Genomic DNA, 13,872 nt, shown 5'->3' with positions numbered 1-13,872 from the left:
TCAATTGAATAGATGCTGTACTTTTATATATTTTTCCGTATGATACTTAGTTGATAAAATATAAATCTGTACACTAGTATCTATTGAGATTTTATACCATTGCCTTTAATTTCACATCGGGTAATCTATGATTTTTCTTTCCATCATCTGTTATTCTACACTCATTTTCCCTAAGTAAGAATGATTCTATGTATTTTATACAAGCTTAAAAATTCAGGCATTATGCTTTCTTAGTATCTAAAGTTAAGACAAAACTATCCTTTTTTGGATTGAGAGAACCTAACAAAATTCTGCTGCATTATGTAAATTTGGGAGAAAAGGGTTGACGAACAACCGCCCTGTAACTTGGCTAAAAAGGGACGCTTGGCAGACAAGGCTCCCCATCTAATAGGGTCCTGACACCTAGAGCATCAACTTTACCGTTTTGCTATGTCACTAAATTTTGACATGTTTAGGTTATGTCTTTAATAATGAACAGTTGACTATATACCTTTTATTGATGCAGCAAGTGGTTGATGATGAATCAGGAGACTAGAAGACTACAAAAGGTGTCTGACGATGTTCGAGAGGAAGTTTTAATTTACTGTCCTCGGGAGCCCAGGTAGACGCTTCTCTTTACCATATTTTGATAATATGTTGCAAAAATTCGAAATTTTCTGGATGAATGGATGCCTTACTTCATTTAGTCGCTCTTAAAATTCTCTTTGTAAATAACTGGAATTTTGAAAAGCAGACGTGAAATGATTTCTGCAACTTCTGAGCTTGCTATTACAAACTTGTCAGGTTTCCTTAATCCTTATAGATTTAAATCAGAACAAAACAAAAAATAGCACTGATGTTGCAGGCTCCAAAAGTTCATTCAGAAATGATAAGTTGCAATTTTCCATTTTTCTTTCATCATGGATTGGAAAGGGGGAGGATAGTTACATAAAATAACTTTTGGAACAATTGCAGCACATGCCAATCGCTACTCTCTCCACCAGATACAAGTTGAGGCTGTCATACTTGTAGTATCTTTAACTGTACGAATGAGCAACATTTAAAGGAACACAGCAATATTTGTAGCGAAATTCTGTGATACTGATATAAATTTTAATGTCCATGTGCTTTCCCCCAAGTCACCCTATGTCCACGTCCTGCCAATCAATGACAATATCCATAACTAAATTTTCATATCAAATCTGCATAAGCAGCACTTGATTTCATCCACAATATCTTTCCTTTCTAGCATTCACCTTGTCTTAAAATTGCTTCTTATTCTTAGGTGCAGTCTTTTTGTGGACCATATCACCAATTCCAGCCATATGGAACATTTTTGGTCCACAATAAGACTATACCTAAGAATTGAGACCATTCTGGACCAAAATGTTCCAAGTCTTATCCTTGGGCCATGATACTAATATTGTGGTTCAAAATCATCCTTGCCCTCAAGGTAGAGACCTCTAGAAAGCTATCTCGATGGCTGTTTATGAAGAGTTCTCAGACTTGGGTGCGTTAGCCCTCACTTACAAGGAGTTACTTTTCTTGCTGCATTTGCCAGATAACTAAGATGTCTTTGGCACACCTTCAACTCCACGAGCTATGCATTTCTATTGAAGAAAAACATGGAATGTAAGGTCTACACGTTAATCTGGGAGGAACAGTAGTAGTCCGCAAGCAACTGGATTGATCCTTTTAGCTTCAAAATGGTCCATAAAAACAAGGACTTTCATTTAAAATTGAGTAATTGACTATTTTTTACAAAGACTAGAGCTTATATGGTCAAATTTAGTAGTTGCTTTAGCTTAGTTAGCCTTTGGTCACAATCCTCCACGAACTTTTATTGTTTAGCAAGTTTTTTGGGTGGGTTGGATCTTGGCCTTACAATGGCCTGACCAATTAGTGCTAATTGTCTCATGATTTACTGTATCTATATTCGGCCGACAATACACATATGCCATTGCTTGGATTTGATTCCTGCAAAGCAACAAATTTGCGTCACTTGTTCGTCCTTCTGAGGGTGATAAACTAAATTGTTTCAAACTAGTGCCTGCCATATGGAACGTTTTGGTCCAGAGTGTTCTCAAGAATACTGTCTGTCTTTATTCGAGACTGTAGAGTGAGTAAAACCATTTAAATACAGTACTTCCTGATTGAAGGCTGCAGCAAAATCCTTGGATGTGTAAAGAAATAAGGAAGGTATTCTTGGTCCACCTGTCCACCACCACCATGATTGAATCAAAATCCTTGGACTTGGTCAACCCCTCCATAAATCCATGGTCAAACCAACCAGATCTTAGTGGAGAGATGGATTGGCTATGGTAATCTCTTTGGAGATAGAACTTCGTACATGTTCTTGTGGCACATATTACAATGTCTAATGCAATCTTGAATGTGCTTCCTCATTCTTTCCCAATAGAACAACCCTAAAATTCAGCTTTAGTTCTTGAAGAATCCAGCATTTCCATCCATGAATCATGAAACTCTTAAAAGATGTTGGGAATTTGAGTGGATGTTAACGGATACAATCTCCCTTTATAGTATAATCGTCTAAATCGTCTATGTATCTGTTCGTCTGATGTTTTGGCTGCTTTCTTCAAAATAACAAGTTGTACCATACAAATAAGATATTTATTATTCTTATTCTACATCAAACTCTGATTACTTTTAGCTGCTTCCTATCTTTCTATGTGGAGGCTTTATTGTTATTTATGAGAGTCATGGTGGATTTTACTTTACATGCCAGCCTCCACCTTTTTTTTTTAATTTACTGTTATTGCCTTTTTATTTTTCTACTTGGTGTCAAATTTGAATTTTTAACAATATTGGCCAGCATGTGATTGATTTTCTTGCATTTTTTGTTTCATACTTTGTTATATTTTTCTTTGGTGATTTAAGGTTAGCAATTCCTGAGGAGGACAGCAATTGCTTGAAAAAAATTCCAAAGTTGGAAGATCCTGGTCAATATTCCAGGCTTAGACTCATGGTATGATCATTCGACTTGGAGCCAATTTCCTTTTTTCTTTATCTTTTCGTTTCCTTTTCATTTTGGTAAGTCAGGCAGACTAGAAGTTCTACCCGAAAGAAAAAGTATGCACAACAGAAGTAAAAATTTGTAATCAAGTCTGATATGCCTTTGACCACAGGCTGCCGTGCATAGGCCATAAGACCAAGGCAGTTTTTCACTTTTCTGGCTTCTATCATGAGCCACTGTCTGCCATTGACAACTATTCCCTAAACCCCTCACGAGTTTATGATCCTGCCACGTTAAAACAAGAAGCTAGTCTATAAACTATCTTTCTTGTTGTGTGTATATATATATATGTAGGGTAGCTCAGTGTACAAGCATCCCGCATTAATGGGAAGGGTTGTACCCAAAGGGTGTAATATTATGCAGCCTAACCTAATGATTACATTAGTGATTGTTTCCACAGCCTGAACCCGTGACCTTGAAGTCACACAGAGACAACTCAACCACAAGGCTCCCCCTTATATATATATTAACAAAATCAAGGAACTCTCAATTCTACTACTAAGTTTATGTCACTTGGCTTTCCATAATTATGTTCACGTAGCTTGGATACTTAAGTTGATTGTTCATATTATGCAATTTTTATTTAGTTCATTTAGCTAATTTTGTAAAATAACAAAATAATAATAAATAACTCAGTTGTTGTGTTTCAATAATGTTTCTTTCACTATTGAGTTATACAGTTAAAATTGGCCCATATGAATATATTCTCTAAATGATAATTTTGAAATATGTAAAGACTTTGTTGTTACTAACGAGTATGAGTTGAGTTGAGTTTACAATCCATGATTATTAACACCTCTTGAGTTTACTTAGACTATCAAATTTTGACAACCTTTGTATGGCTTTCTCACCATGCTTTTGAATAACGCAGCCTAGAAGAGCAGATCTAGACATGAATCAGCATGTTAACAATGTCACTTATATTGGTTGGGTTCTTGAGGTTGGTAATCGTCTTTTTAATTTATTGCAATACCTTTTATCCATTATTTACAATACAATTCATATTACAGCTCTTAGGGAATTCGAATTGTATGTAGGTTAGAGTATAGAAAGTTACAGCTTTGGGAGATGCTTCAAATAGTAATTTAAAAAAAAAAAAAAACAAAAATTCATGCACTTTTTGTGTACTTTTTCATGCTGGTGTCCAAACAATTCTGCTTACAAAACCTTCTTACTTTGTCAGAGCATGCCTCAAGAAATCATTGATAGCCATGAACTGCACAGTATCACCTTGGATTACAGACGAGAGTGCCAACGAGACGACATAGTTGATTCCCTCACCAGCATCGAGGGCGACGGGGTGCTTCTGGAAGTCAATGGCACCAACGGATCCTCCGTAGCATGGGAGCACGGTCATGCCTATCAACAGTTTCTACATCTGCTTAAATTGTCCACCGACGAAGGACTCGAGATAAACCGAGGACGAACAGCATGGAGAAAGAAAGCTTCAAGATTATGATCATTATTAGTTGTGTCCCTGCCTTGCTCATCATTTTACTTTGAATCTTTCTTGTTCTGTTTCTTGCTTCGATGGTGGCCTTTTCTCTTTCCTTTTATTGTGTTTTCCCCTCAATTTTAGCTTAGAGTTCATGCACTTGCTAGGGACTGAAAAAGCTAGAGTTCGTTATTCCTTTCTTGTCATGCTTACAGATTGTAACGATGCTCTATCCTTTTTAGTTAGTGCTGAATAGGATAAAAGTTAGTCTGTGTCACTGTAACCTTTTGCTTCTTGAGGCTGTAATCTTGCCATGAACTGCATGAGTCAAAACAAAAATGTTTTATCAAATTATCTCAAGCTTATTATTCTATTAGCTTAATACTTCTGTTATGTCTGGTTTCAACTATTGTAAAGGAGAACAGTTTTGCTGTTTCAAACCTGATGTAGTTATTGAAGCACTTTTATGGTTCAAAGCGCATATAAATTCTGAAGAATGTGGCCAGCATGTGATGAGGACTTGTGCCTACTGTGCGGCCACATTTAGATCCAAAACTATAAGACTATTTCCTAAAGTTATCAAAAAATATATTAACTCAAAAAGTGAAATGCCTATTATAGATCCAAAAATTCTTAAACAATTCAAATGAACATTTGAAAGCAGACTAAAATGAACATTCAAAATTTAACTTAAAAAATTATTTAAAAGTAAGATACTTATGTTGGAATATCAAACTAAAAATTCGTAAGATTTATTTTAGGTAAACATTCAAAATTAAAAATCCTAAACATTGCACGCCAAAAAATACTCAAAATCATCCAAATGAATCAAAATCAAACAGTAGATGAAAATCCAAAACCTCAGTAAAAAAAAGAATATATGAAAGTGTGATACATATGTTGGAACATTCAAAATATTAACTTTTACAATGTTAAACAAATAACTTACAATGCAAAATTCACGAAATAGGCGAGTATAGGGTCCTATAGTGAGTGTTGTTTTGATTAACGTTTTCGAACGGATGCTAGTATGAATGTGCTTTTGCAGAATAAATTTTGATTAAAATGGTGTTGATATCAATGTAATTTTTGTTTGGATACTTTTTGTCAAACGTGATTTTGAGAAAATGAATATTGTTTGGATGATGTTAACCAAAATCATGTTGAAATGATGATACTTAATTTCTATGCTTTGTTATGGAATGATGGATAAGATTTTTAGCAACGCATATTATCACTAGTATTATCATAAAAGATAGGGTTTTTAGAATATCTCGAATGATAATCCTTCGACCGATTTTTGATATAGAGAATTTGTTTGGAACAATTGGTGGCAGCTATGTACTCGGCACCGATTTTTGCTTGTTGCTCTAACAAGTGACGAGACACTTTTCGAAGAAGCAGCAAGTTTCACTTGCAGTCTTTCTATCAACTATGTCTCGAGCAAAGTTTGCATCATTATATCCCATTATTTCTGACCCTAAGCCTTTTTCATACCAAAGACTAAGATATAGTACCCTTGAGGTAGTTGAGGATCCTTTTTGCATATCTAAGATGATACTCTTCAGGATTAAATTGAAATCTTGATTAGATACCATTAATCTTAAAGTTTGGTCTACTGGCAGTGAGATATAAAAGAGATCTAATCATTCCTCGATATATAATCTCAGAAGTGCTTTCACCATTTTTGTTACCATCGAGGATCTGAGATGGATCATAGGAGTCGCCATTCGCTTAGTATCTTCCATATTGAACTTCCTTAGAAGTTCCTTGTAGTACTTGGATTGATGGATGTAGATACATTTCTTTGCTTTATCTAAAGTCTGACAAAGAATTTCAGTGCTCCCATTATGCTCATTTCAAACTCACCTTTCATTAGTTTAGAGAAATATTTGCATAGAAATTCCTGAGTTGCTCCAAATATGATGTCATCAATATATATTTGGACAACTAGAGGCTCCTTATTCTGAAGTGTAAATAGAGTGGTATCATGCACTCATCGCTTAAATTCGTTATGAGTTAAGAATGAACTCATCACATCCATTTTATACAAAGTGATCTTCTGAGAAGCTACATAAGCATGCAAGATTCTAATGAATTTAAGTCTTGCGGGCAAATCGAAGATTTCTCATAATCAATTTCTTCTTCTTGATTATAACCTTGTGCTACCCGTCTTGTTTTTGTTTTCGACAATCTTGTCAGCTTCATCAAGTTTGTTATTAAAAATCCAATTATTTTCTATGATAGATTTGTCCTTGGGTTTTGGAATTAAATGCAAAACTTGATTCTTCTTAAATTGTTCAAGTTCTTCCTTCATAGCAATCACCCAATCCTATTCTTTGAGAGCTTTAGACACATGATTTGGCTCAATTTTAGAGATTATAGCACAACTATTTCTAAGGGATTATCTTATCAGATCTCCTTCTAAGGTCTCTCAAAGAACTAAGTTTCTTGAAAGAACTTTGAGATCAATTATTCTCTTGTAGTCTTGTGTCTTATCAAATTCTTCCTTTTTTTTTCTTCTTCCTGTTCTTCCACCTGAATTAGAGGTATTGTATGTAAATTCTAAGGTGAAGACTCTGTTTTAGGTTCAATCGTCTGAGATTTTGGTGGAGCTGCAGTGGTATTTGATATTTTGAGGTTATCTAATTAATTCTCAATCACTCTCATGTTTTCTTTAAGGTCACTGCTCAATTCCTTGAACCTTACATGAATTGTTTCTTCAACACTCTCTTATTATAAACTCTGCATGCTTTTGAAACCTGTGAGTATCCTAAGTAAACACCATCATAAGATTTGGGATCAAACATTGTGACCTTGTCCCATGTGATAATAATAAAATAGTGTGGCCAACTATATAAAAGAAAGAAATGCTGGATGTTCTTTCTTTCTACAACTTATAAGGTGTTAATTTGAGGATTGATCTAATAAATTATTTTGAATATGACAAGTTATGTTCACAGCTTCAGCTCGAAAAGCTTTAGGTAAATTAGCTTCTAAAAGCATTGATCTTGCCATTCCTTACAAGCTTTTGTTATTCCTTTCAGCTACCTTATTCTACTAAGAGATTCTAGGAACTGAGAAGTTGTGAGAAATGTAAAAGTTTTTTTATAGAACTTTTCAAAATCTTAGTTTTTACCACTATGATCACATCTAATGGTAGAGACTGCGATTCCTTTTTCATTATAGGCTTTTCTTGTGAATTCAACAAATTTTTTAAAATTCTCATTCTTATGAAGTAAGAAAATAACCCATGTAACTTTGGAAAAATCATCAACAATTACAAAGATATATCTTCTACAACTCAAACTTGTTGTTTTGATATGTCCAGGAAATTAAGAGGTCTCGAAGAATTTAAAGTGTTTATATCTTGATGAAATAATCACATGTGGAATCTTTTTCATAAGAGATTTTGGAAAGTCCCTTCCCAAGCCCTTTATGAAATAACTCAAAAATTAGTTTTATGTAAGCATGACCAAATTTCTTGTGTCATAACTATTTGTTATTAATGATCGAGGACAAGACATTTAACATTTTGATCTATTGGATCCTCAAGGTGAAATACACATGTGGAATCTTTTTCATAAGAGAATTTGGGAAGTCCATTCCCAAGCCCTTTATGAAATAAAAATTATTTTTATGTGAGCATGACCAAACTTCTTTTGTCATAACTATTTGTTATTAATGATCGAGGATAAGACATCTTACATTTTGATCTATCCTCAAGATATAATATATAAATAGTCCACTTTTGAGCAGTAAGAATAGTAGAGCCACTTGCTTTGTTAATAACCTCAAACTAATCAAAGTGTGTTTGAAACCATCTACTAAAAGCACATTTGAGATAAGGTGAGAATCATCTTTACCAACACTACCAAAACCCAAATCTTTGGCTTGAATATCATTTGAAAGCTTTACTATTCTTGGGTGTGAGATGACTGAATTTCTTCTTTTCTCCAGTCATGTGCCTCAAACATCCATTATTCATGTACCACTTATTCTTTTTTGACATTTGAGATTTCAAACACACCTGCATTCATAACCACATAGTTATTGAAATACGCTCATGAGTTTTTTGAGAACCCATCTTTTGAGGTTTCTTACAAACCTTCTTTCGAGGTTTCTTGGGAATACTTCATCTAAGGTTTTTCTTAACAACATTTTTCTTGAATTTACCATCATTCTATTTGTTCCAAGAACACTATTTAGTGACATGTCCAAACTAATAGCGTATATGGAAAAATTACTCCTCATTATTTTCAACATGTCCTAGACCAAACTTTAGAAGATAAGATCCCTAACTACTAGGCATTAGATCTAGATTATTGGTACCACTAACGATATTTTCTATGTCATCAATGAGAAACTTGTTAACTCTTATTAGCTCATAAATCTTTTTCCTTTCAGCCATGCTATCTTCTCCTCCTGAGATTCCATCGTTTGAGCTTCTATTTTAGGAGTTTATATCTTCTGCTATTCTGAAGCATATAACTCGCATTTAATGGGCTCACTGATAGCTGTCGGATCCCAAACTTCTTTTTTGAAGAACAATTATCTTAGAAAGTAATAATGTTTTTTTTTTCTCTTTTAAAGTGTCATTTAGGGTAAGATCATCTTTTTCTTCTTAATATTATTAGATTCTCCTTTCATCATTAGTTCCTTTGTACTTTTAGATTGCAGGGCCAAAGACTTTGTTTCATGAGTTTTAAGCGAACCAAAAAGTTCATATAAAAGATTGTTGTGGACATACGAAGCCACCTTTTTGTGAGGCTTTTGAGGATCTTCTAAACTAGTTGGGCATTTGTGAAGGCATGACCTAAACTTTTGAGAGAGTTCATAATATTCATGAACCTAGACGACATCTCAGCTATATTTGCGCCTTCTTTCATTCTAAAGTCTTTATATTGGCTTATTAAGATGTTCATCTTAGTTTTCATGACTTAGTTTTCTTGACCTTTTCTGCACCTTCATGAAGCATCTTTAGTCTATCCCAGATTTTTTTGGCCGTTTCACAAGTGATGATCTATCATGCTCAGTCTTACTGACTCCACAAACCATTATACATTTGGTTTTAGAGTTCAACTACATTTTGGCCTTCTGAGTTCTGAGCATATGTCCATCTGCCCCTTGATATTGGAATGCAGATCACTTGTCCATCTACTACTCCAACCGAGGTTGTGGAGTTGTGGACAAAACATAATCTCCATTCTCAAATGCCTCCCACATGTCAGAACTTGTAAGCTGTAACACCCCGTCACCTCAAGCCTTACCTCTATCCGTAAAGTAAAGGATAATAAAGTGCCATAACAGTTCTAAAATTCATAATATAGTATATATTCAAGAATTTATATAACTAGAAGCCCAATGAAGGAATAAAAGCTCAAAGTCGCATAAAGCGAAATCACAAAACGTGAAGCGTTCACACACGATAACTAAGCGCGTAGGTACGAACAAAACAAGACATAATATATATGAAACCTTGTAGATGGTTCCAGGATACACAAGGTAATAATTAAAGTAAACAAGATATATGTAAGTATGATATACAAAAAGAGGACTCTGAAATACAATAGAGTTTTGAAGTTTAAAAGAGCAATAGCCTATCTCTCAAAGTTTTTCAGAAATAAAGCCTCTAAGGCGACATCGTTAAATTTACAAAAGGTGAGATAATACTACAACAAAAGTAAAGTGAAATAAAACATAAGGAAGATCATCATCCACTTTGTCACCAAATCCATGAACTCACCGTGGTGGATTGTGACCTGCATCTGAAAAACAACAACAATATATGGCATGAGAACCGAAGGTTTTCAGTATGATAACAGTGCCCAGTATATAAGATGTAATGTTTTGGGACGTCAAAGGCAATCCTAGAACTTCACATCGATACAGATATTCAAGCTTAGAAACAAACAAATAACTTAAACCATAAACAGGATATTCTAACTTAAGGAATTTCTAACTAACACTAGACTCCGCTGTCCCACAGCCTTCACCAACATATCCTCCATGCAATCTCATCGCCACCGCCTATCGATCCTCCTCAATCCCAGTAGAAAACACAGGTAATGCAAACAAGTAAAGCATAAGTAATATACATATACAACAAGGGTACTAAAGGAATTTGTAACAAAAAAAAGAGTCGTTGCAGTATGTCCTGTTACAAAAAGTTTGTGTAAGAAAAAATGGGACTATTACAATTCAAAGTAATATTTTGTAACAAATTTTTCTGATACAAAATCGAAAGTCGTTACAAAAGTGATAACAAATTTTGATCTTTAAAATATTTTGTGACAATATATTTTTCTCTATCATAAAATTTTGTTACAAAAGTAAAATATTTATTTTGTAACAATTTTTTTTATACAAATTGCATGCATAATTTATCAAATTATTTTTTTAATTAACTGATTTATTAACTATTTTACTGAACAAGTCAACATTAAATAATATGTAAAAAACATACATAATTCAAACATGCTTCATTTAACTAAAATTATTTTAAAACAAAATAACATTAGTAAGTACATTGATTAGTTTTACAAGTTATATTTCTTGCACAAGTTCAACCAAAAGTTAAAAGTCTAACATAAATTAGTGTCTCTATGAATCAAAATATTCTCGAGCCTTTAAGGTAGCATGTTGTCACCATTTTAGCACTCCTGTAAATAAAAAAAAATCGAAACAAAAAATTAGAAAGAAGATATAACACCAATTATAATTTTTTCCATTAACTTTTATCCAAAATGTTTAGAAAAATTTTAACAAAACCTCCCCTGAAACTTGGATATTTCCACCGTCTACGATTTCATAAAAAACAACCAATTCACTATTTATTTCTCAGCCAATACACAACCAAATTTATCAAACCAAATAATAGGACATTTGTCATTTCTCAACCATGACACAAGTAAAATATCATAAATAGATCCAGAAAACAGCAGTAGCGTGCAACATTCAAAATTTTGTATAAAATCCAAATTAAACCCAATGGCCTACAAAATTAATACGGTTCAACTTGATCCTGATTTCTTTCCCAATTAGTTCCAGGTCAATACCATTTTTTATGAAGGAGTTACATAGCTTGGAAGTTAGGTAATTTTCTACAGAATTCTGTTTTAAAAACCATTGAACATAACCTCTTCCAAGTTCCATAACTCACTTATTAAAACATGGAACTCCCTAAAATTTGAATCATATATGTTAAACATACTCAACTTTCACCACCAATTTGGTTGCACCTCAATATTCATCCATAATTAAAGATTATAAAGTCTCAAAATTACAGACTTAGAAAACAAAATCTGATCTTTACTGTATAATGCATCTTATTTCAAAAATCCATATCGTTAAAACCATAACTCCAACAAATCTGATTTTTTATGAAATTAAAGTAATATCAAAATTCAAACTAGAGAATTTCCAATAGAGGAAACAAATTACTGTTGTGTTAAGCGTTCTGCAGAAAAATCAGATTTGACAACTGTAATTCATAAATTCACCATAAATCATAAACTTAACAAAAAGGTCTCAAATTCACCAGTCCAACTCCTTATATTCCCAAGCTTAATCTAGACTTGGTCTCACATAATTTCGATCATCACAGAATTAGTTATAGCCTTTCAAAGTTACTGATTTCATTTAATGATAATGCAGAAAACCCAATTTTTATAGTTTAACTTTAAAAAATCATAACTAATTTTCAGTTAATACAAAATCTTTAAAATTGAATTTTAACAATTATACTTATTATAGTTTACTTAACTTTTAATCTCTTATCATTTCAATCACTATTGAGTTACTGATTCACTTTCAAAGTTGCCGTTTAATTTCAAAACTTAGATTTCCAACAATCAGTTCAACATTCCAAGATTCAGCCTTCCAAATATCCTCTAAAACCCAATTCCAATCAATCACCAACTAAGTCTATTACAATAATCAAATAATCAGTTCAACAGCAACAATTTTAATTTAATCTATCAAAATACAGAATTCACAACAATCTCTCATCAAACATTTCATAATCCACACATAATCAATTTCATAAAATCAACGAATTCAATTAGAGTTCCAATCAAAATCTCAATCATTCTAATCACAATCTCAATCACAAATCAACATTCATATAATCAATCAATTACTCACAGCCATTAAACCTAGTTGCAGTTATTCAATAAACCTTGTGGGCATTCTTAAATTAAAACCATTTAAATTAAACCCCCTACCTCAATGTCGCAATCGCATAATTTGAACAAGATAGCCCCCATTTCATTTCTAATTTCAGCAGTGACAATCCTATTCCAACCAAGGACAGTGGCAGCCACATCAACTGGAACAGCAACAGCATCAATTTTAACGCAATCCGGAACGGTAGCAGTGGCACCAACGCTGATTATACCCGCAGCAATGACAATTTCAACAATTTAAGCAGAACTCAGCGATACTAAAACAGAAGTGCTTACTAACGGAATCAAAATAAGAAAGTAGAGATAAACAAAATGCAGCAGAATTAAGGGTAGAGAACATTACAGGTTCAACTTACGGAATTGGAATCAAAATAGAGAGTGGCGCTGTTAATGGTAGCTTCAATGGTGGAAAACCCCAAAACAGAAACTGCAATAGCCAACTCTCACGAAAAAGGAATGAAATTGGAAGAATATGGTGGTATTATCGGCTCAGAAAAAGACAGAACGGTGACAGCGATCGTGGCTCCAGTGAAGATGACAGCGGCTTTTCCTCCTCGTCGCAGTCCTGGCTCGCGTCTCCCAGTGACACAGAACTGACGGCGGCTCGGACGGCAGCAACGCGACGGCAGCTCCTTCCTCTCTTCCGTGGGTCCTGTCTCCTTCCTCTGTCTTTCTCGTGCACCGTTGTCCTCACTACGGTGGAACTCAACAGAGACAGGGGCGACCTCAACTGCGGCGGCTTGGCCGCGACGGAGGCGGCCCCCTTCCTCCTTTGTGCTATATGGTTCTCCCATGCAATCTCCTTCCTCGATCCCTCTTCTCCCATCTCTGTTTTCCTTCCTCCCTCACTGAGTGTCGTGTGCGTGTGTTTAGTATTTGGATTTAGAGATTGTGGGAATTAGGATTTTATTTGGGGATTTAGGGTTAGGGTAAAATATATGAGTAATATAACAATTTTACAAAGTATTTGAGATAGAATAATAATTTAGAATTCAAATATAATACTATAAAAATTAATTTCGGAACACATAATTTTATCTATTAATTTATCAATGAGCTTAAATAATTATTTTTTCTAAAAAAATAATATTAATTAATAAAATGTGTTTAACTTTAATTTCAAAACTATTATCTTTTTATTATGTTCTAATATAGTATATTAGACTTATTAATTATAAAAAATCAAATTTGACATAAAATATTTTATATTAATTATATGAGTTAAATATTAAATCTAA

General features: G+C 33.7%; 1 protein-coding gene across 1 annotated transcript in view; it reads left to right on the top strand.

Moving 5' to 3' along the window:
- LOC107639383 (oleoyl-acyl carrier protein thioesterase 1, chloroplastic) overlaps positions 1–4,832 on the top strand; it is a gene marked incomplete at its 5' end in the record, with an annotated part of 6,720 nt that extends 1,888 nt beyond the window's left edge. The window contains 4 exon segments of the mRNA XM_016342859.2: positions 506–601; positions 2,878–2,965; positions 3,885–3,953; positions 4,197–4,832. Of these exon segments, the coding sequence (XP_016198345.1) occupies positions 506–601; positions 2,878–2,965; positions 3,885–3,953; positions 4,197–4,472 (529 nt within the window).

The sequence above is a fragment of the Arachis ipaensis genome, chromosome B04 (assembly GCF_000816755.2).
Source record: "Arachis ipaensis cultivar K30076 chromosome B04, Araip1.1, whole genome shotgun sequence".
Lineage (NCBI taxonomy): Eukaryota > Viridiplantae > Streptophyta > Magnoliopsida > Fabales > Fabaceae > Arachis > Arachis ipaensis.
The sequence above is the reverse complement of the archived record's forward strand: the minus strand, read 5'-3'. Positions and strand labels throughout refer to the sequence as shown.